Source organism: Pelmatolapia mariae, linkage group LG9, assembly GCF_036321145.2.
Source record: "Pelmatolapia mariae isolate MD_Pm_ZW linkage group LG9, Pm_UMD_F_2, whole genome shotgun sequence".
NCBI lineage: Eukaryota > Metazoa > Chordata > Actinopteri > Cichliformes > Cichlidae > Pelmatolapia > Pelmatolapia mariae.
This window is the reverse complement of record NC_086235.1, coordinates 13,439,581-13,464,098: the sequence shown is the minus strand read 5'-3', so window position 1 is coordinate 13,464,098 and position 24,518 is coordinate 13,439,581. Positions and strand designations below refer to the sequence as shown.

The 24,518-nt window shown below is 38.5% G+C and overlaps 2 protein-coding genes across 2 annotated transcripts; both read right to left on the bottom strand.

Moving 5' to 3' along the window:
- Positions 1-426: 426 nt before the first annotated feature.
- LOC134634681 (coiled-coil domain-containing protein 106-like) lies at positions 427-12,256 on the bottom strand. Its single transcript, XM_063484011.1, has 5 exons — positions 12,110-12,256; positions 4,062-4,279; positions 3,564-3,776; positions 2,442-2,648; positions 427-1,242 (listed from the first exon to the last, which is right to left on the bottom strand). The coding sequence occupies exons 2-5, from the start codon at positions 4,267-4,269 to the stop codon at positions 863-865; spliced, it is 1,008 nt and encodes a 335-aa protein (XP_063340081.1). The 5' UTR covers positions 4,270-4,279; positions 12,110-12,256; the 3' UTR covers positions 427-862.
- A 1,759-nt stretch (positions 12,257-14,015) lies between these two features.
- anxa13 (annexin A13) lies at positions 14,016-23,130 on the bottom strand. Its single transcript, XM_063484046.1, has 11 exons — positions 22,983-23,130; positions 19,775-19,850; positions 19,567-19,661; positions 19,304-19,474; positions 19,181-19,214; positions 17,485-17,564; positions 17,184-17,252; positions 16,994-17,095; positions 16,739-16,814; positions 16,349-16,461; positions 14,016-15,290 (listed from the first exon to the last, which is right to left on the bottom strand). The coding sequence occupies exons 1-11, from the start codon at positions 22,995-22,997 to the stop codon at positions 15,171-15,173; spliced, it is 951 nt and encodes a 316-aa protein (XP_063340116.1). The 5' UTR covers positions 22,998-23,130; the 3' UTR covers positions 14,016-15,170.
- Between the last annotated feature and the right edge of the window lie 1,388 nt (positions 23,131-24,518).

Sequence of the window (24,518 nt, the reverse complement as noted above, 5' to 3'; positions counted from 1 at the left end):
GAGTCCAATGCAAAGATAAACAGCCTGGGTGCAGCCCCTGTAATGGCTTTGCACAAGTAATTTGTCACTCCATGTGAAAAGCAAACAGCAGGAAAGGCAATGGCAACACTTTGCACTGACACTTAAGATTGACCAAGGATGTCTTACCCATCTGTGTACAAAACTGGCTCGGCCCATTCCTCAAGAGCGAGAAAACACCTTCAAAACGTCCAGCTGCATTTCAGTTGACGAGATTATGTCAGGTTCATTATTTTAACTGGGTTTAAATAATTGTTGCTCCCTGGCTGAAGAAATACAGATTTAATACCTCTATGAAACATCATGTACTATAGGAGTCATAGCTTCTTGGTACAAACGTCTTTAGACATGAACAGAAACATAACTTAAGTGAAATCTGTAGTGTTTTAATTCCTTCTTTAAAGGCAGTTTTTATATCACTTGCAGTATGTGAAACTCTACATAATGAAACATATTTTTTACATCTTTAAAAGGCTTGAAAATGGAAATTGACCAGCCACCATTTTGAAGTAAATGACAAGCGACATGAGCTGTAAACATAATTTAGCATGTGAGCACTGCCATCTTGTGGCCGTTTCCAATACTACATGCATAAGGAAAAAATATTTGCATCAATAAAAAGCAGGTGCCGACATTTTTCATTATAAATGAGAATATTAAAAACATTCCTGAGCCATTGAGGCATCAAGCATAAAGAAATAGGGAAAAAAAAACAATGCTGTGCAAGTCATTCAAATCCAGCAGTTCAGATTGAAACAAACAAACAAACAAACAAACAAACAAACAAAGAACAGAATTTTGTGAAGGCATTATGCACCATCTCAATATATTATCACACCAACCATCAACCTATTAAAATGCTCTCTGCAGGACCACCTAGCTGCGGCAGGTGAGAATGCAACAACCTTGACCTTTTCCCCGAGATGGGCAGGAGCTCGCCGTTGGCTTTCATCTGGTCTATTTTCCTGGACAGGTCAGCGTCGCTGTCAATGACCAAAGTGCACCTTTGGGCGTAGCTCACCAGAGTCTCTTCCCCTTGGCGAAAATTGCCAACCAAGGAGACCATGTCTTTACCCGCCAGGTGGAGCTCGGCAATTGATGCCGTGTTGGCGATGGTGTTCCGGTCGATTCCGAGATGGCGGAACGCTTCGCTCATGCTTTTCTTCTTGATGAAAGCGGACAGGACTTGTTTGTAGCGGTGAATGACGTACTGGACTCCGGTGGCTTGTGGAAATAGATGACAGGTTATGAAATATATGAGTTGCTGTTGCTTTTTATTAGTTTTAGTAACAATCTCAACTCTCACTGGACATACATACAAATAATTCATGCATATAGTTTCAGCCTTTCAATTTTAATTTAAAGATTTTATTTTGAAAACAGGGAAATCATCTAATTCACTGTAACATTTGTTTATTTATTTCTATGAATTTTGCTTTTAGGATTCACTAAGCCTTCAGCTGCTAATATCCACAAACAAATCTTAATTCTGTTACTGATGCACTGATACCACCTTTGGGTACTTAACTATACTTTGTAATATTACATGATGTTGAAAATGTCACCTGCATCAGTTTGAGTGAAGAATTAATTTTCTGTTAATGTCCTTTTTAATAAGTCATACACCTACAGTAAGACTGCAGCTGATAGGTGGGAAAACACATCAAACTTGTGCTTTATAACAGCAGCTAATTATCTGCAGTGTTGTCTTTATGAAAGTGTGGTTATTATGCAGAACTTGCTGACTGCTTTTCATTTGCCTGCTCAACCAACCAGTTACTGCTGCCTTAAAATGGTGATGCTGGAACAAGACTTAGGCCTGATTCAGACTTAAGTGAATCTTTCTAGAGTCTACAATGTTGCCTATTTAAGTGCCAATGCTCTTTGTCGTGGTCCGTTTTTTGGGGGGGGGAGCAAATACATCTATCCCTCAAGTTTTTGCCACTTCTTTGTACATTTCCTCACTTACATTCAGATAGCTTCAGCAGCCTCCCTCCAGGAACCTGCTGACATTTATGAGTCCTTATATTGATGCTATGATTATTAATCCTTAGTTTCAGACAATGATTGTTATTCTGCCACTGAGAAATTCAAAAACTGCACAAAAAAGAGCTGGAAATGCATAAAAGCAATCGATGGTACAGGACGGGCCAATCACAGTAGTCACCGACTGCATCGACCTGATGTGTTGTTACATTTCAAGGGCGGTGCAATTCAGGTTAAGTTGTGAGTTACGGCGTATGGTTTTACAGCAGTTTGTGGTTATGACGTAGCTACAAGTAGATTTCCCACTGAAGCATAAATCCCCAGTTACAAGAATACATATAGCACATGAGTGAAGCATAGGATCAATGAGTACTGATTATACTGATGCATTGCTAAGTTCTAGTCAAACTCCACACAAGACAAGATTGAATTATTACCTCTTTTCCTGCTGTAGTCCCTCCCTTTCTTTGATCTTTTCTTATCCTTATGGTGTTTCTTGCGTCTGTGCTCACTAGATGCTGCAGACACTTCCGATGAGTCGGATGCCTCAGACCCGCTGTCGCTGCTGGTGGAGGAACTAGAAGAAGCTCTTTCTCTCTTTCGAGATTTATTTTCTGAATGCTGCACTCTGCTCAGCTTGGGAGCTGAAAAAAGACAAAAACAAAAAAAGTGTATAGGAGACAGTATGATAAATAACTTTCTGTGCACGATAATATTATACATTATATGCTGTATACTTAAGTAGCGTTATAGTAACATCAAAGTTGACCTGGGCAGTTCTACCTATCAAAACATACTATCGATCTAACACCTAGCCGGCTAGGTGTTAGATCGATAGCCAATTGATGCCAATTGTTACTAGCATCATTCACAGCTAGTAACAATTGGCGCAAAGCAACATTGGGGCGACCGGTGGTTCAGGGGGTTGGGAAGCTCATCTTGTAACTGGAAGGTTACTGGTTCGATCTGTCTTGGTTGTTGTGTACTTGGGCAAGACACTTCACCTACTGCCTGCTGGTGTTGGCCAGAGGGGCCGATGGCGCGATATGGCAGCCTCGCTTCTGTCAGTCTGCCCCAGGGCAGCTGTGGCTACAACTGTAGCTTGCCTCCACCAGTGTGTGAATGTGAGAGTGAATGAATAGTGGAATTGTAAAGCGCTTTGAGGGTCTCGAAAAGCGCTATATAAATGCAATCCATTATTATAACATTATTCAGCATAATATAGCAATACAGGATCAACTTAAATAAATTCATTTATTTAATTAAAAACAACAGTTTATTTAAGATGCTTTATACAGTAAAGATACTTTAATATTATAGAGAAAACCTCAAGAATCATCTGATCCTCATACGAGCAGCAGGTGATGATGGCTGATGATGGAACCACAGAGGAACAGCTAAGAGGCAAAGTATCTGCATCTTTTATGTTTTTTAAATGTAGTTCTTCAAGTAAAATAACTATAGACCATATAGAGGCAAGTGAAAGTTTTAGGCTAGTTCTCATAAAAAAAGGCCTGTAGTACAGTAAAGAAACAGTATACTTCACTTCAGTTACTGACTTTCAGTCACAGGACTGGGGGCAGCAAACGCTGGCATGGAGCGGTTACTTGTGAGGTTTTCAATCTGGCTTCTCAGGAACTTGCGGTCTTGCATCAAATCCTCCACCTGCCTCTCGAGAGCAGCGATGCGTTCTTGTTTGCTCTCCAGCATGCACTGCAGCTTGGTGATGGTCAGCAGCACCCTCGGGGGAAGACCCTCTACTTGGGAAGCAGCTAGAAAAGACAAGACAGCCACACAAAAGAGGATTACAAGCACACAAGTTAAACTTCTGTCATTTTTCTATCAATTTTTGCCTGTAGAAAGGATGGTGTGCTTTTCAGGCAGTCGTTTCAGTATTTGTTCAGGATGAGGAGATAAAATCAAACAAATTATTATCTATTTTCTTAACTTGTTTACATCACTGCTAAGCCAGAGGCTGATGCTGGCTCAGCTTAAAGGACCATAACCATAAAAAGTAAACTACATGAAGCAGCAAATACTGTCAGAGCTTCCCATACCAGACATGGCACTGCTGGGTGTGTTGTCCTGAACAGCATCTGCTGATGCTCCCGTTTGAAAATTCTCCCACTTAATGATACGAAGGTCGTCTTGCTCCTGCTTTAGCCAGGCAGGAGAGCTGAGGCGCTCTTTGGTCCTCACGGAGCTGGAGTCGATTTCTACACAGGGCGAATAACATGACGGCTCCTGATGCCAAACAGATGACATCTCTTCAAACCTGGATAAGGACAAGAAGGGGGTATCATAAGCCAAAAAGGTCAAAGGCTAAAGGACAGAATGATGTAAGCTTTCCTATATGGATGACACCCCAGAGAGAACAGGTTTTTCACCAATCAGAAGATTGGCGGTATAAATGACACCTCACCTGTACAAGTGCCCACTGGGAAGACAATGAATCTCAAAAATCACTCCTGATGCATTTATCAGTGAGCGTGATAGATTAAGTGCTTAAGCCTCAGTCACACAGTCCTTTAGACCAGGTAGCAACCCCCTGGCAACCACCAGTGATTAGGGAAAGGTAAGGTAGCACTTTAATTTGGTTTTTTAAGGCAAACATTCGCAGTGTAAAGTTTGTGTTGCACGTTTTAGGGTTGCATTATCCCATGGTGAGTCGTTGCTGAGTATTTTCATTTTCCATGCAAACTATGGGTAATCTGCTAGTGACCAAAGAAAGGAGGTTTTTGGTGCAGCCTCTTTTGACCAATTTCATGTAGCAACAGCCAGAAACCTCCAGCAACCACCCACCAAGCAATAGGGGAACACTAGTCTCTAGGCCTGCTGAGGCCTTTAGTACTAAGTACTAAACCTAAAACAACTTTTACTGTGTCACAGAAATTTCAGTGTTACATTAATGCAGGAGCATAGGGGTAATGCAATATCTGGAGAAACATTGATTAAAACAACAAAACAACTGGGGAGTTTTTTCAAAGTTACAACAGTACTGCTCAGGAGAAGACTGAAGTGCTTCTAGGGAACCAGAATCAAGTTACAAAGCCGTTTTGATGTCACCGTAACAAGGGCTTCAACTTCTGGAAAAAATGGCAGTAATGTCAGGGACTCATATGTAGCCACAGAGAAGGTGCCTCATCACGTGCACTGGTCATTCTTTACAAAATGTCGACACATTTTAAATTATATTTACTGGTTTTGAGAGTACTATTCAGCAAATGTAGTACTTCCTGTGCTGTTCAACGGGACCATGCTCAAATGTTAACTAGTCATTACTACAGAAAGAAACCAGAATTCTTCAATTACCAACAATCTTGAGTTTGACTCTCCAAAATCATCTGTAAATTTCTGTTCATGGAGATTTACAGGATGCCACTGGCAGTGATTTTTCTTAGGACTGCAATTGTATTTTTTTGGTTTAAGTACTATTAATGGATATGTGGACTTATGCCCTTCCTTATGTTACTCATGTTAAATGTGACCACAGTTTAAAATGAAGAGGTTGGCCTATGTGCAAGAAATGCGTGGGAGCCAAGGTTCAGCCTCAGGTTCCAGACAGCTCTCAACACTCAGTTTTTCATTGCTGGTTCTACATGATGTTAGCAAGAGATGATACAACGTGAGAAAAATTCTGTACATTCAGTAAAAAGTTAAGACAATGAAGCATCATGAGGTTTTTGGACTGCCTGATGCATAACACAGTTTTAAGAATGGATCATTAAAAAAAAAAAAAGAATGGATCATTTAGTATTTCTTTATTGTTGAGAAAAAATAAGCAAATGTGATTTATAACTATGAAAAAAGTCAACCACCCTCTGTTCCTGCACAAAGCTACCGGTTCAAACCAAAGAATTACTCTCATGTGGTGGCTTGCATTGTTACAATGTTTACCATCAACAGCTCTCTGCAAGTAAACCTGCACCAAAGCTGTATCCATGGCAACTTGATATGATCTTGTAATTAAGCGATGTGTATCTTGTAATTAAGAGATGAAGATCTTGCAATTATGAGATATTTTTAAAAGATGCAGATCTTCTAATTATGAGATGGTACGTTAAAATTACAAGCTACAGAAGTCATAATTACGAGATAACATCACCAGTTCGTGCAACGTGCTACTGAGCAAATGAAGGCTTGATGTAAAACTGAAACATGACTCAATGCGCTTTAGTACCTGAACAATGCTCACGCAGTATGACGACCCTCTACGGCCTCATTTAATGCATGGCTGGCTGCATCAAGAGCTGTCGCTCAAAATTAACATAACAAAGGCGATATTACTATCACGCTGTAGGTCATGCACAGCAGGCTTTAGTCCATATGTAGGTCTGAGGCATATAGTTTTAGCTGCAGTCAGGTTTACTCTGAGAAGAAAATAGATTTTATGTTCTAGATTCACTTGTAAAGAAAGGACATTTTCCAAATTGTATGTAAGGATGCACCCATTTTTAAAAGTGTTGATGACTGAATTTGTCATCTGGATGAAGGACTGAAACAACTATTATTTATTTATTAGCAATGCTTAAAATAGCTTGAAACAAACTAATAAGCAGATATGACTTTTGTATATTAAATAATGAAAGAAAATGAAATCTGTTTATGCATTATGTTCATTAAAGAAAAGATGAACAGGATATTTTATTTTGCAATTATGACCTCTGTATTTCATAATTTTGATTTACTGCCTCATAATTACAAGGAAAGGTCATCAGATGCTTGATTAGAAGTTTAATTATTATTTAATTTACCTCTATTTTAACATAACATTATGCAGGATACCTGAAGAAGTTAGCAGGGGTTTTTTTCATGTAAAATGACTCATGTGGCCTCTCAAGGAAAACAGCCACAGGCCTCCATCACCAAATTCTTCAAATTCAAGAAAAAAAAAGTTGCATTGCTGATTACAGACAAAAATATACCAGTGAAATATGCCAGTTTCTGTTTCCCATCATCATCATCATCATAACAGATCAGGAGATTGACAGTGAGTCTAAAACATAGAGGTGCAAAGTTTTCCTCTGTGAGCTGGCTGTTACCAAACATGGGAATGGTCACACGTGGACTTTGTATAGTGAGAGCAGGTGTTTAAGCTCTACATAGTTTAACATACTAACCTGAACGTATATGCCCACAATTATTGGATAAAGACTATTAAACAAAGATAGATAGAGATGTGGCAGATGCAGTATTTTTCAAGCAGAAAAAGAAAAACAAACGTGTTTGCATACACTGCATACAAAAGCAAAAAAGAAACAACACAATAAAGTGTATAAGAAGAAGAAGTCACCACAACCAGTATGGATCTCCATATTTGAGCTGGCCGAATATCTTAACCTCTACACTATTGAATTATTCACTACCAGAAACCAACAACAGTTTCTAAAGGGTAAAATTAATTTTGAGTAGAACTGATTTCAGCTTTTTGGTTCAACCCAAATAATCCTTGTTTCTCATGTGGCCCCTTGGGAAAATTACTGCCCACCCCTGGTGTAACATCACAAAAACATCTATGCTAGTGTGGGCCACAGTCCTCTGGTGGGATATGAGGGTACTGCAGGTAGGCCACATATCTATTTTCTTCTACATATCCAGTACATGTCATGTCAGTATGTGTCATGGAGGGCTGCAACCTATCCCAGCTGTAATAGTGCGAGAGGCAGGCTTCACCCTAGACAGGCAGTTAATCCACTGCAGGGGCCACAGTCATTTACAATAAATACATTTTTTATTTGGTTAACTGAAATTCAATCAAATCAAACCAAATTTCTATTAAATGTTTGTGTTGCTCTTCTAAAGAACTTTTGATGAAGGTTTTCTAATTTTATTTACTGGGTGGCTGAAGATTTTCACATTTCAGTCATAGATGTTCAGACAGCTTTCATGGATCAGTGAAGGGTGCTTGCTACTTTTTCTGCTCCTGAATGAAACACTAAACAGCACTATGAGATCTTCAATCCAAATTATTAATTAATCTCTTCTGTGCTAAAACATTGAAACAAAAACACTTAGTTAAAAGTACATGTATCATTAGTTATTGTTTTAATCAGTAGTTATTATGAATATCCACAGTACGTCTTTTGTCCTGTGTCCCTCCTGTTAACCCCCATTGGTTGCAGTAGATGTCTGCCTCTCCCTGAGCCTTGCCAGAGGTTTCTTCCTGTTAAAAGGCAGTTTTTCTTTCCCCCTGTAACTAAGTGCTTGCCCATAGGGGGCCTTTGACTGTTGTGGTTTAATTTAACCCTAATATTGTGGCGTCTTTATCTCACAATGTTTACCTTAAAGTGCCTTGAGGCAACTGTTTTTGTGATATGGTACTATATCAATGAAATTGAACTGAATAGGTATAAACTGCAAAAAATATTCTAAATGTCACTATGTGTGACACTTCATGGTAAAAAAACAAAACAAAACAACGTATTAGATGACAGATTCATTCTTTAAAGAATCTACCTGATGTTTTCAAAAGTAACTGCCTGCATTCACGTCTGAAACACAGTAATAATGCATGAGGAATAGCGAGGAATAGCAACTTCTGAATATCTATACATAAGAATAATGCACAAAGTGCATTAACGGAACCACTAAGGTATTTTTATCCTCTGTAACTGACGTCAGATTGATCAGAAATTGAGTGCAGTTAAATAAGTAAGTGACCCGAGTGTTAGCTTTTCATGACATCGGTGGGTTTGTGGGCCATTGGCAAATGATTGATGATTAATGATTGAAAAAGATAAAAAACTAAACTAAAAATAATCTGTCCGATTTACTGCTGCAGTGAGCATTGCTTTTACCTTTGTGCAAAGGCCTCATCATTTATTAATCAAGAACCATGAGTTCATAACATATCACACATTGCTACACTCAATAGGACATCATGAACAAAGCACGAGTTAATCATTGATTGATTATGCTTCACTACAGCGTTATGCTGTTTTTCTAATTTTCTAATTTTTTGTCACTCATTAACATGAAATGTACTTTGTTAGTCAGGAGAGGTTTCTGAATCAGACACACCTTTGCTGGAAAGATGTGGAAAGGAAACTCCAGGTGGAAAATATTTCTGAGTAAAGCAATGACCCTCGATCTAAAGTGATGTATGTTTTAAGCTAAATTCTACTGTTTACTGTCACAGACTTCTGGTAGCACTTTCAAATGTGGCTCAGCCTCCTCACATGCCTAAAACAAACAGCTGCTTCTGCAGGTAAAGAAAGCTTTGTTTACCATTTCTACTGTGGCACTTACAGTGGGATCAAATATCAGAGGCTGCCTGCAACACATGAAGACGCACACCCTGTAATTTACAAGACTTTGAAGGGTGAGCTTGGCTCTGTGTTGAAACGATAAAAACTCTTCAAGGTAGGAGGAAGAGTGGGTGACAAGCTATAAAAGAAATGTAAATAACATGACTTGTGAGTTTAGGCACACTTTTCTCTTTACATAATGACTTTTATGCTACCAAATGAACTCAAAATTGGTTTCTATCAATCAAACTTTTTGTCTGAAAGTAGCAAAGTGTAGCATGTACAATTATGCACTGAAAACCAAAATGATCTAATGTCTCTTCTCAAAGCTTAAAAGACTAAAAGGAAAGGTTTAAGATGCTAGTGAGACTTGCTATGATGTATGGTTTGGAAACAGTGGCACTTGAAAAAAGAGCTGAAGGTGACGTAGCTGAAGATTTTCAAGGCTAACATTTTTACTGGGAGTAACCAGAATGGACACGTCTAGAAATGAGCGCAGCAGAAGGACGGCTCTGTTGAATGTTTTGGAGACAAAGTTTGAGAGGCAAGGCTGCGATGGTTTGGATATGTGCTGAGGAGAGATAGTGGATATATTGGACAAACAATGTTGAATAATAAACTGTTCAGTAGAGGGATGAGAGGAAGACTACAGAGAAGATTCATGGATGTAGTGAAGGAGGACATGCAGGTGGACATGCACTCTATGCTACGGATAGAGTGCGATGGAGGCAGATGGAGCTGTGGCAACCCCAAATGGGAGTGGCTTAAAAAAGTACAGTAAAAGAAGAAGAGGAGTATTGTCAAAGCTTAAATATTTAACTGAACTGAAAAAAATGTAGATACATACAATTTTCTGTTAGAAATATGAAGCTTTATTTGCTGGAAGTTGGGCCAAAACTGAAGCAGAATTTCTCATCATATCTAAGCTCTTAAACCAGTGAGGCCAAAACATTTCCCATAATGCAACTGAGCAGCACCTTTCATTTTCAGTTGTAGCACAGTAATTCTCTTTAAACACTGTATAAAAGTCAACCAAAAAAAGAAAAAAACCCTCAATGAAATCACAACACACTGACTAAATGCTAAGCAAAAAAAGTTCATCATACGTCTCCATAAATTCCTGCACCAGCAGATGCCAATCGTGAGAGACTGGACAAATGTCAGTGGTTAACTTATGTAAGAAAAATCCCTTTTAATGAATGCAATATACGTATATATTCTTTTAATCGTCGAAGGCTGGGCCAAAAAATGAAGCAGCTATGTCAAACCTCCATTTCCCAGAATGCAACCAAACTGTATTTTTTATATTAAAACGTCTTGATGCATACCTCAATCAACCAGGTAAGTAAATCTCCAAAAGTTGATTCTGTTCATCTGAGACTGAAGAAGTCACTTGGATGAGTGACGAAACGTTTCTCCCACTGAAAACGCTACGTCCAGATGAACAGAATCAACTTTTGGAGATGCTTTTTTTGTAGTTGTAATCAAAGTCCTCATTGTATAATTTCTCTCTTGCAACTTTTGTGGAAATACTAAAGTTTTGAGTAAGTCTTAGCGACTTAAACTTATGTTAAATTATGTTAAGTTGTGTCGTTCGGGCCCATTTAATACAACATCATTTAACGGGTGTTAAATGAAAACAAATTCAAGTTCACGTGGTTTCTATGCGGCAAAGAGTTATTGTCTAAACCTGCTACGATCAAAACCGCTCAAGCTGAAATATTTAGGCATCATTATAGATCAGAATTTGTCATTTAAAATGCACATTCAAACCCTGCATCCAAGCTAAAGCTTAAATTAAGTTTCTTTTTGAGGAGTAAATCTTGATTCCCAGTTTTCTGGAATGATCTACAGAAGGAGCTGAAATAGTCCGAACTGCTCACGATAGCAGGAGAAAGACATGAGAAAATATTTCTTTTGGTCAGTGTGACTGCTTTTGATGTTACTCTTGTTATTGCATATGGTTTAGACCTGTGTGTTCACTCCCCTCTGCTGAATGTCTTGTGATGCTTGTGGTAATTTCTTCTAACCTCTTGGCCAGATCTCTCTGGAAAGAGATTCAATCTCATCTCAATGAGACTTTTGCCAGGATAAATAAAGAATGTATGTGTAAAATCAGCACAAAATTAACACATAGAATCACAACATCGTGATAAAAAACTAATGACACATCTTCATTAACTCCTGCATGAACTCACAATGATTCGGAATACTGGCCTTGTATTTACTAGGTATCTGATCTATACCAGTTATCGATCGATAATTTGCAGTATTGCACAGTATTAGTGTAAGATGTAATGGCTGCAGCCACAAGATAAGTGGTGCGTTAAGGTGCTCCATTCCTTAATGCAGTATATCAAAATGACAGTAGTTTATCTGCTTGTGTAAACTGGAGGAAGTGGACACCACTGCTTTACTTGGTGTTTCCATGGAGATGTCGACTAACTCTTTAACAAGCTGAAGCACCAAAACACAATTAAGTGAGTAAGTGCTGCAGTGATTAATCTGAGTCCAAAAAACACATTAATATCCGTGAGGTGATCCGAAGCTATTAAGAGAAAAACATGGGGCTCAATGCAGAAGCAAGACCAATGTTATTTTTTTAACCTCTATGTTAATTACAGAAGCATAAATGTGTTCGGCAACTGTTTTAAATAAGGATATTTAGCATGACAGAAGTTACAAACCTTATAAAACACACAAAGGTGCAACGTTTAGAAGACAGGGCTAACCATGTCTCCTTGCAGTGGGTTTAATTAGCTCCTACCAAGATGGATGCTAATGACTGTAATTACCAGCAAAAAAGGGGGAAAAGGGGAGCAAGCAACAAAGCCGGTGAAACACGCGGGACAACGTACCTTTAAGAGAGTCCAGCGGATTAAAGTGGAGGTGATAATGTCGTCCTGTTTGTCCTGCTGTCAGCTGAAAATTCACCTGGAGTAAATCACTTGGTTTGGAGGGAAATATAAACAGAGACGGGTGAGAAAATGAGGGAGTACTGTAACGTGCATGTCTGGCAGAGGGGCGGAGCCATGGAGCTGCCTTCAGGTGCTCCACAGAAAGTCAAGCTTCTCGTAACTGTAACTTTGATTTCAAAACTGTGGCGCTGTCGTTTCAGAGGTATAGCCAATGTAACTGGTTGCAAAGTTCTTGAAGTAACAGGAAATCATTAGTAGAGCTCCATGATTATAAAAAGCAACTTCTGGATGTAACAGCTGGAGTTCCATATGTTCTATATATCCAATATGTACCTTTTGCTGATGAGTTTTACACCGGATGCCCTTCCTGACCTGTGTCACCAGCTGGAAACAAACCAGATCTTTTACTTGCCAAGCAAATGTGTGTTTTCTAGCCGGCTGGCAATGTATTAAATGCATTGTTGGACGTTGTTAATAATTAAATAACAATGGTGTTATAATTACTGGAACAAAGATTGAAATGGTGGCTGAATCAAATTTCTTACTAGCAGATCATAAGCTCTCTTGAAAATATAAGATATGGTAAATCAAATCTCAAAAAGGATTTTCTTTTTTGAATCTTGCTTTATCTCAGTTATTGTTCTGAGCTATGGGATAAAGCATATGACCTTAATTTGAAAACCTTAAAAACATTATAGCAACTAGGATAATAGCCAAGATGGGTTCAGGAGATCACACCAACAAATTGTTTCTGAGTTTGTAAAACTTTAAGATGTGATTGACTTGTGATCAAAATTTGATTAATTATGTTCAAAGCAGTGGCCATTTGAGGCTAGCTCCAAAACCATATTGATTGTGATACGATATCCAGAGCTAAAAAGTCGAACTTTAAATCATTAAAAATAATCTTTGGATAGTTTCTCCCTTTCAAAAGGTCTTCACATAGTTCTTGCAAAGCTTTGATGTGTGTCTGGGCTCATTATTCATCTCCATGATGTGCAACAACAATGACACAACAATCATGGCTGCATTCACTGTTGCAAATGTTGTCTGTTGCAAATGCCAATCACCCATGATCTTCTTTCCCCCAGAAATGACTGCAAATGTGTTTCTAAATCTTTAAACTTTCTAATAATACTATGGAAAATTGTTTTAAAACTCTTTCACACCATCACCAGAGTAGGTACTTTAAGTGCAGAACTAGAATAGGAAATAATATTTATTCATGTCTGACATTATTTCTTGTGCGTCTTTGCTGATTTTATGAAGGCCAAGTTAGGATAACCACATGTTTTAAGAGTTGTTTTTTGTTTCAAGTGTGTATTTCTTTTCTTTTCCATCTTCCAATGAGAGAATTTTCTCTGGCTGGTGTTGTATGGTTCTGATCAGCCCAAATTTATGTTCCAGTGTGAGTCAAAGAGTAGGTACTTGTCTGTCTGGGGTTTCTGGTAAATTTCATTACTGAGGCTTCCATCTTCCTCAGTGCACACAACAATAGTAACCTACTTTCTTTGGTTTTTATTTTTTTATCCACTGAGTTAATGTGTTTGTTGAAGGTACAACAAATATTCTTACAATCTCAAAGATATTTTGAGGTTAATAACTGTGTCCTTTACATGTGAACATTTCCCATTTTGATTTCCTAAATTAAACTACATTTACATGCTGTTTACATATTTCCCACTGTCCTCGAAGGCAGAAAAGGGGTGGTGACAAACTTGAAGGCGGGGTCTCCTTTCACGGAACATAAAATGATAGTAAGATTTTTTCCATTCACTTGTAACATGTTCAGTGTTCATGTTCCAGGCCATCTGGATTACTGACGTATGAATAAAGTCAGACATGATGACATTAAAGTAAACTTTATTAGCAGTAAGACTAAAATTCTTTGGCTATACAGAAGCTAATAAGCAGACTGATGCTGTGACTATCTCATGTGTTGTAAGTCATTTGAGTATCTTGTTGCAAAATGTTTATAATAGTGGTCACTCATAAGAATAAATCTCAGCTGCCATTAACGGACACATAAATGACGCAGACATCAGATTCTCCACATGTTAAAAATCAACCTGAACATCACGATCAGATTTCTTTTCACATACCCTCTGGCCTATTCTAAGCAGTATGCTAAATAATGCTCCGTATTAAACAGTCTTCTTTGTTAGTCATAAAATATATATAAAAGAAAATACATGTATAACAAGGAGAGGTGTATTTGGATTTGTCAATTATTTTTTTGCAACTAAATATATATCAATATATAATTTCTTTCAATGAGCAACTGATGAAATATATAACCGCTGCTGTGAGAACAGTTCAGATTCAAGTCCATTGCATTGCATAGCCTTCATGATACCAGTTAATATTCCTTCAACTCGAACTTTCACATTTCTTCATTTAAAACCACAAAGCCATGCTGACTGATTGCATTAGTTATAACAGGCACAGTTTGGGGCACGGAGGGTGAAAAAGGTCAAAGAAGTATTTGATCTAAAGAAGCATAATACTTACATGAAGGTCTCAATAGATTAGTGAATGCAAGAGAATCAGGTAGCGAAGCAAATACGGGTCTTATGTTTTTAACGTCGTTATCTTATCAAGTCTTAAGCCACCTGATCACACCACGCTCGAGCTAATTGATTCAGTGTGACTACAGCTGGCTCCTGTTTGTGTTGTAGAAATCTTGGTGCTTTATACTTACCACTATATAAATGCTGGTTAATTAAAGATTAAAAATTGACTAAGAAATGGGCAGTAATTGTGAGACACAGCTTCACTCACTGATAAGTTCTAAGAGAATCAAGGTCAGCGTCTGTGAAGGAGGTAAAATAGAGAGCCAACCACATTAACAGTAAGTCAGTTTGGACAAGACACGAGCCAAGTTAATTATTTAATCGCCTCACCACCCTCCTGCTCTGGTCACAATATCATGCAGAGAGACCGAGTGAAGTTAGTTTGTTAACCAGACAACCCTTGTCCTTCCTGCCTGCCTCTCTGGCTTTCAGTGGCAGATAGCGAGAAGGAGGCGCTTAAAGTCACCGCCGCACTCGTCCCTCAGGGCGTCCTTCAGGGACACATCATACTTCTCCAGGTACATGTCTTTGATGGTCTCCAAATCATACTGTTGAAAAAAAAGAGAACCACAAAATGAAATTAGCCTTTATGTCGAGTCTGCCAGAAGTCAACCCATGGGAATTTACCAAATATAATATGATGGAAATAATCAGTTTCAACTTGACCCTCTAGCAAATGTGGAGAAGACAAACTCATGTTTAAAGTTTCACTCACACAGGCCTAGAGACGGGTCAGTGATTCCCTAGAAACCTCCGGTCACTAGGGAAAAATGTGTATTCCCCAACTGGTTGATTAGCAGTCACTATAAGTTACTGGGTGAAAGTGGTCACAAAGACGGTGCGGCATCGACAACCTGGAGTTACTGGGAGTACTGCCCAGTATCACTAGATAACATCTGGGAGTTAATTCTGAAATGGTGCTTCTATGCAAATTGCTGATAACTGCGGTGACCAAAGCAATCACATAGAAGTTTTAGTTGCAGCAACATATACCTGTTTTTGCAACCAGGTTTTACAAAGCTAGAGCCACCAGTCTTCTGCAACCACTTTGGGAATACACATTTTTCTCAAGCAACCAGTGGTTACCATGAGGTTACTGACTTTAAATCTCTGTGAGTAGGGCTTATACATCAGTTTCACAGTGACTGTCAGAAACCTAAAGCAAATACTCATAATTTATCTAGAATACAAATTTTTCCATAGTGACAAAAGGTTGCCAGGCAGTTGCCAACTGGTCTCTAACCTACGTGACTGGGGCCTTAATCATTTACATTTTCTGGAGTAGACTTCTGATCCACATTCTGCACTTGTTTGAATTCTTTTTGATTTGCATTTAAAAATGTCTTGTATAATGTACATTTGTATTTTAACATAAACCAGGGGACAGGATTTACCAGAGTTTGCCTGAAGATGGCAGTGAACTGTCTTATAAGTGACTTTAAAGTGTAAGAACATGCATACTGTAAAAACACATGTAATAATCGGTGAGCTGTTTAGTAATCGCAGCATGTTGTGAATGTTTTTAATCATCTTTTATCGTGTATTTTAGCTTGACAGTCTTTGGCCCCTTCTTATAAACAAGGTCATGCATCTTTAGTGGAATTACCTCAGAGCGGCACACAATGATGCGAATCAGGGTGTCCTCATCAGTGCCTGCTCCTTTCATCGCTTTGTTGAGACGTCTCGCAAAGTAAAGCTGGGGATTCTTGGCAACTCTTACTGTGAGGAGGAGGAAAGGGTTTCATTAAATTCCACAGCAGATTATGAACCATATGTTCCTGCAGCAACAATTTCTTTTTCTTCAATATGCTTATTAAACACCAAACTTTTATTTACATAGCACAAGAGGAGTTTACCCAAAGTACTTTCCTGTCATCTAGTATAAAACTAGCAGTTTGCCATGTGATTTTGATGCCACCACTGCTAGAATCTTCTAAATCAAATCAAATCAAGAATCATAGATTTTAATATTGACAGCTTTCTAATTCATACTAACCGAGAGCAGTGTAGCATTTTTTCAGTGTCCCTCCAGTCTCGTTCTCAATGGCATCGAGGATTTCAGTTCCAGAGAGCTGTTGAGAGAGTATAACTAGCTGAGTTAAGCACTGTAAATGTCTTACAGAGCAACCTTTCACTTTCCACATACAAATATTTCTTGTGTAGTGATTTGTTAGGAGGTGTCAGGAAACAGTGATGTGATATATGCAAGCTGATATGCAATATCACTGCAGCAGCGGGCACAAATACCAACCTGCTCATATATCTTGAAGGTGGCCTGGAGCTGCAGGTAATTTTTGGCGGCCAGGATGTAGGTGAAAGTGGATTCGTCTGTCCCAAAACGGCCTTCACCAGCCTGCATCAGTTCAGCGAATATTAATGTTTTTCAGGGTCAATAAATCTGCCACGATGCCATTATGAAGAATTTAAAAATGAAACTGTACCTCAAACAGGGCAATTGCATCTTGTTCAGCCAAATTCTCATCCACCTCATAACTCTCATCTCTGTTGCCCTGGAAGAAGACAATTAAGAGGACTTTGGTCCTTACTGAGGTCTATTTCTCTGACTCAAGCAACTTTATCTGGGCTCCGTTTTACTCGTGAGAGGCTGTCTGGATGTTAGCCAGTGTGTGTGTGTGTTCACAGGGCACAGTTTGGCGAAGGGAGAGTGAGCTCGATTTCATTCCAGGGACAGATGGGAGGAATTTAGTTACACGAGTAGAGTAGAAAGTCAGGGCCACTTACCTGCAAAAGAGCCGTGAGAAGGTTTCTAACGTCCCCGCTCGTATCTCCCTCGATATCAGCTTCAAGATCACGCTCGTGCACTGCAAGAGTGACACCGAGAAAAGTCACAAAGCATGAGGACCACCAGATATTCTTTTACCATACGATACAAGTGTGTTGTGTTGGTGTTTTTCGGATAGTATTTTATGTTAGTATATTCCTAGATTTCATCCACCGTTTTAGCCATTTCCTGCAACCATTCACCTATTCTCATTTCCTTGCTGTGCATAAAAGTGTACAGCAGCAATCAGAAAACTAGTTAGTAGTGTAAAGTGAATTAGTGCACTTAGCTGCTTAGTTAGCTTCACAAATAATTTTGGAAGCAGAGCACATGACTCAAGTAAATATTTTCACATACATGATCATAGTCCTGTTTAAATGACATTTTTCCCTGAGTATTTTCAGTAACTAACGTAACATAAAAATACTTAAAATACTAAAGTACGTTAAACCTGTATCTTAGTAAAGTTTTCACATTACATTGCTAGTACATTGCCATTATCCAATGATGTTGGGCAGCACTCTAAACTATTAAGATTGGGCACTGGAATGATGACATCTTTCTAATAAGCTATTATTTATTCTTTATAGCTTTATAGCTGAGGTGACCAACAGACCAATTAGTAGACAAATCTAGAGGTCTACACTTGTATGGTTTGTCTGACCGTTTCTATTTTACTCTGTGCAACATTTGTCATATTTATGGTACAGTTATATTAACCTGCACAGCCTTTTCCTTTGTGTTTACACTCAATGTATGGAAACAGGAAGAGAACTTATTTAAAGATTTTCCAACCGGCCTTTTTATTTTTGAATACAAACCTTCTTTTACTTGAAGTGAGAAAAGACGATTTTATTATTATTTTATTATAATTAATAAATTAATAATAAAAATTGTTGAACTACTGTTGAATTGTACTTTTGGTGTTTTATTTATCTATTATGCTATCCATTATTGGCCTGTACAGCATCAATAAAACATTTGATAACTATAACATGGTGCTTGACTACTACCATGGAAGCTTGCTATTACATTTAATAATTTTCTCATTATATGTTTGTTAGCAGTACGCCCTGCATATGCTATTGTGCTAGCTTTATACTGTTCCAAGTAAAACAACAATACCTAGCAAAGTCAGCAAAGTCATCGCTCACGTCTATAACATGCAAGCTTTAGCTATCGGTGTGCTTACATAGCATATTAGCTAGTTCACCCAAAGAACAAGAATAAAGCATGTGCTATGCTATAATCTAGTCATTCTAAATCACAATAAAACAAACTCTTAAATAAACATACGCACTCTGTAGAAAATTACAACGACAAACTTATATTTTTGAAGAATGATGTAATTCCTTCCATGCATAATTATGAAAACAAAACTAAACAGAGGTTACTCTGTTCAAAACTCATAAGATTTCAGTGCCTATAACCACAGAGGATATAGCCAGCTATAGTGGTAAGTATAATCAACTCTCAGCACCAACACAATAATGAAAGGGAAGTTGAAACAGGATGGGCCTTGACTAAACAAAATGTGACATGGCACTAGAGACAAAAATAGTAAGCTACTGTATGAGGTGTAGGTTGATGACTCACACTTACTAATTTCAAATGGAGAAGAGATTTAAAAACTGCTAAGTTGCTTATTGTACTAACCCTGAAAGTAGCATTCCTTGAACATGGCAATGTCCTGTTAAAAAACAAGTAGGAAGTTACACATTTCCTCTGAAATTGAATTGCAATATGATTGTCAATATAAATATATATTTTTCCAGTTACAGCATTTGTGGCAGTGCAGAGGATCTCCACCAAGACGTCCTCATCAGTGCCCGGTCCTTTCATCGCCTTCCTGAGCTCCTTCACAGCATAGATGACCGGCGGATCCAGCATGGCAAGGACGGCCTTCTCAAAGTTTCCTGACAGCTCTTTCTTCAACACATCCACCAATTCCTATCCCAGACAGACATGCTGATTTTAGCAGAGAGATAGAAAAAAATGTTTCTTACACATTTGAAATGAGAAACATGCCGAATGGCACTCACATCATCATATTTTTCAAAATAGGCCTGTTTAATTTCCTGACGCTGAGCTGAACTCCGGTTTGCCAGGATGTCAATAATAGCCTGCTCATCAGTTCCTGAAAAGAAGTCACAACAGATCAGATGCAGAGAAATCAGATGCATCCTTTCGAAGTTCAAGGAGACTAGTTTAATTTAAAAATGTACCGTTTTCATCATATTCACAACCTACCTAACCCCTTGCAGGCTTTGCGAATGGCCTTGATGTCAGCAACAACATCAAAATCTTCATAGGGAAAAACTGTGGGCTGAGAAAACAAAAATAATAATGTTACATGCAGTAACTGTTATGGACACACACTGATTACAGCTAATCATTGTTTATGCAAGGATTTCTGATCGTAGGCAAGAGCAGCTGGCAGCTGGGGGAAGGGACGGTGCTCCTCGTTGAGGAATTCAGCAACTGAACTCTTTAAACAAACTTGGTGGAGGCCACATGAATGAAAGCAGTCAGTGAAGTGCAATCGAGGGACCAAAAGCAAGCTGAGAGGGGTTTCACAGAGAGAGAGAGAGAGAACAGTCTCCCACAGTAAAGATACAGTTGACTACATATATGGGAATGAATTTAATGGTATTTTCATATATACAGGTTCATACAACACCCCTAAAATAACATATACGATATTTTAGGAGTGAGGGGAAACATTGATACAGCCGAGTATCTTAATATTTTGTATGGCGATAGGAACGCCAAATATCGATATGTTGCTAAACAAATTCAAATACTGGACACACTTCGCTTGACAGGACAGCAACCTTCCTGCATCTACAAAAAACCTCTGCCTGATGGGAGGCAACCTTTCTGCAGTCACAATGTGCCTGGGACAGACGTAGGAAGATTGTCATAGGCCTGTATTACTCTCTAATCTAAAATTGCAGACAATGCCAACATGTTGCCATCAGTCTGAATGAGTCTTTGTCAATAAGCCCAACTCAAGGGTCTGATCTCAGCTGGCTCCCAGCCATACTTGCCAACCTTGAGACCTCAGAAAATAGGGAGACATTCAAAGGGGGTGGGGGGGGGGTTGTATACATATACATATATTTACAAAAAAAAAAAACTTTAATTTTGCGGTATTTATTTATCGGATAAAATAAGTTAAATGTCCTGGACGTGGCCTTTGTGTTCTAAGTGGGCCTGGCGTAAATTCTCGACCATCTCACACTTCTGTTTAATCAGTTTTCCGTTTGACGTTTATTCAGCTGTGTGGAAACCCTCCCGAGGGATTAATAAAGTTTTATTTAATCTAATCTAATCTAATAACTTTAATCTCAGCCAAACTGATTTACTCATAAACAAATAAGACACTGAAAAAAGCCAAACAATAACATGTTTAAGTTATCTAAGTGGCTTATATATCATGTTTAATGTGCCGGGAGTTTGCTGTTCTCGTTGGCTCAGATATTTGAAGTTTACACAGCTACATTCTCGCCTGAAAATATGTTAAAAGTTTATTTTGCGACCCAGAAAGAGTAATAAGAGTAATATAAAAACTAAGTAGCTACAGTAGTAGTAGCCATTGTTGGAAACTGGAATTGGCTGGGCTATATGGTTTTTCAATTTTGTTGTCCGGGTGGAAAATCGAGAGAAATTCGGGAGAATGGTGGCTCCGGGGGATTTTTGGGAGGGGCATTGAAATTCAGAATTCTCCCGGAAAAATCGGGAGGGTTGGCACATATGCTCCCAGCTGATTTTATTCTGGTTATATTCCTATAGAACACAAAGGTTTCAGAGCACAAAGGTAACAAATATGAATTTCTGTCTGTGTAGACAACATCAGATATGGGATTTTTGATGATTTATGACATTTCATTGGTGTATTGTCAAAAAAATGTAATAATTGGCTTGACACCATTTAATTGCAGACTGATAGCAGACTGACTCCATCTTATGGCAGCATTTATGGCAGGTTTTACTGATAGGGGCTGGCATGGGCTTTTTTTGCTCATTTCTAAGCAAAAAAAAAAAAACTTAACTGAGATAACTGTATACTGGATAAATCAGATACAAAGTTTAACTCTGAGGACCCCTTCCTGTGCCCCCTTCTGTTGTTTAGTTTCAGCTGATCTCCTGACTGATCCTCATTTCAAATTTAACACCACAGGTGCTCAAGCTTTCAGCTATGCCGCACCTTGTTTCTGAACCCATTATCGCTACACTTTTGTCAGCTTGACTCTTTGACAGACTTCAAATCTCAGCTCAAAACTCATCTGTTTTCATTTTCACATCAGTGATAATCATCCTGATTTTTGTGTTGTAAGGTGACCTTAAGTGTTTTGAAAGACACAAAAAAATAAAATAATAATTAATAATAATATTAATTAATAATTATTAAAATATATCAATAGCATTTTTAAAGGAACTTTGCCAAAAACGTTTCACAGAAATTTTCTTTCTGCCTCAAAATGTTTGACATATTATAGGTTCACAAGTTATTCACAACAATGTGCCAAGTCATATTAACTATAGTAGCATATAAGGAAGCATCTGCGTCTGCTCTGCCCTTCTATAATATTAAATATGACTAATATTGGAAAAGTCCCTGATTTCCAGATGAGGTTTTAAAGTCGAGGTCTTTTGCAGTGGATAGAATATGTTTTCACTGAGATAAGCCTTTGTGGATTCAGAAAATATATTGTACTTGTTTGTTAGGTTTTTTTTACATTTCAGGCTGGAAAATGCAGTCAGGAAGTGGTTAGTATGGTTAGTACGTTTTCAGTGGTCGAGTGTTGACAAAAACAATTCATCTCACGCTCTTCCCTCTACAACCGGCACTGAATCATTAAAAGCTGTAGTATTTGATTACTCAAATAAAAAGAGTAGTGTCAACCATTTGTACTGATGAATAACATGGTGATAGGACAGGATACAAAATCCACAGCCTCCCGTGAAATCCTTTCATTGCACACAGTCGAACTCATTAAAGAAAAAAAGAACTAGTGTAACGGGACCGTGATGAAATTCCGCAAAGGAGTGGCCCTTTCCTTTGCGTAAACCCCGACACGGCGTCTCCCAGACGGTGTCATTTGCAACGTTTACACCGCTCGAACCTTAAAGAAACAGCGCTAACTGAGAATCTATATTCACAGCTCTTTATCTCGTCAGTGTAGTCGCAATAATAGAGGTTCCGTATGATGAAATGGGTTGTGCGTAAAGCCTTAAAAGTGAAGGGCGGCTCGCATTATACGGACTAAAATGATGCAAATAAAACATGTTTTAAACTCCTACATAGACCTAATCCAGCCGTCATTCCTGGCGGTGGTCGAACCGAAAGTATGGCTCATACAGACTTAAAACAGCGAGCCAAGAGATTTTTTGTTTAAATCTAGCCTTTAATCAGTGTTTTTCTCAGAGAGATTAGGAGGAGAATGACGCCTACTTGACAGTTGCCCATTTTTGAGGAGATGATCCGTCTGCAGCGCCTGATCTCTTGTTGAACTGGCAGCCTTTGGGTGGGTTTGGGGGATATTTGACCTCTTCTGACCAAACTGCGACTCAGCTGCACATACTGGAATGTGACGTCACCGCGGAGCACAGCGTGGCCCGGTTACGTGCGCAGTTAACGTCCACAGCCCTTCCCCCGGTTTCTGTCTGACTTAATCATGCTGACTGTAAAGATCCACTCCAGACATGTTGCGTTATATAAGAACATATTAGTAATTCTTCCGATTAAATAGTTTAATTAGTCAATATACAAATATTATTAATAGTCGGTATGAAGATATGGTGCACAAACGAGGATTTTATTACACAGCAACCAGGAGCGTGTACTTAAGGGAGGCATCGGGCACCAACCCCCCCAATATTGATTATATGGTTATTATTTATAGTGAAGTTACTCTTCCCCCTCACTTCATGATTAGCTCCTGATCATTTACCATTATCAAAAATATAAAAAATTAGTATGAATATACTTTTTCTCTTAATGCCCCTTCAAGTTGGGGACAGTGTGCATGTGTAACATAGTTAAATAGAGTCAAAGTTAAATCCCGCTAAATGGGACATTGGCACCACCTACTGTTGAAAAAGTCACCCTGCAACATTCACAAAGGGCAAGGGATTCCGGGTAATCCTCAGAATAATGGAGGATTCCTGTGAGGTAAGGAATGCGCAAATGTCATGGTGAAGAAAAATCATATCACAGGTTGTTAAAGTAATACAATCTGACCTGATTATTTTTGTTGTTTATACACCATTTGCTGTGGGTCATTTCTCCAGTCTTTATGTTGAATTGAGTGCATGTTTAGGTGAGATTTCTTTATTGGTAAGAGAGGAAACAAAATGGGAGCATAGTTAGCTAACTCCGTTGTTGCTTTCCCATTTAGATCTTGTGCTGATTGCTCACGACATTAAAAGAGAGCATTCTAACCATTGCCTTTTTGTTGTGAATGCAGGTATGTGACTGTGCCACACTGTTTAGAGAATTCACATTGTTTCATGTACAGCTTTGAAATATATTTCTATATTCCTTTCATTTGGGAAATTTAACATGCAATGTTAATGGTGTTGAGGTTTTTCTATTTTGTTGTATAAATTTACTACTATGCGATCACACTGCAATCCCTAAGGAAATAATGTGGATTACAGTTGCTCCAAGAAGAAATGGTAAAAATAGCAACAGTAACAGACTAAACTGCAAACAATACATTATGTTACAGATTTTAATATTAATTAGTCATTGTCAATTGTTGATTTGTCCTGTTCTCATTGTATGACGAATTATGATGGCTCTTTGGTAACCATTTGTATACTATGCATACTCTCTCTTCATATGTGTGTGTGTGTACAACAGTTTTATGTTAATGTACAATCCTTAATATGTTTTGTGTGTGTGTGTGTGTGGAGGGGAGGGGGGGTGGGGGGGGGGGGGGGGGCACCAGTGGGAGTCTTCGCCCAGGGCGCCAAACAGGCTAGG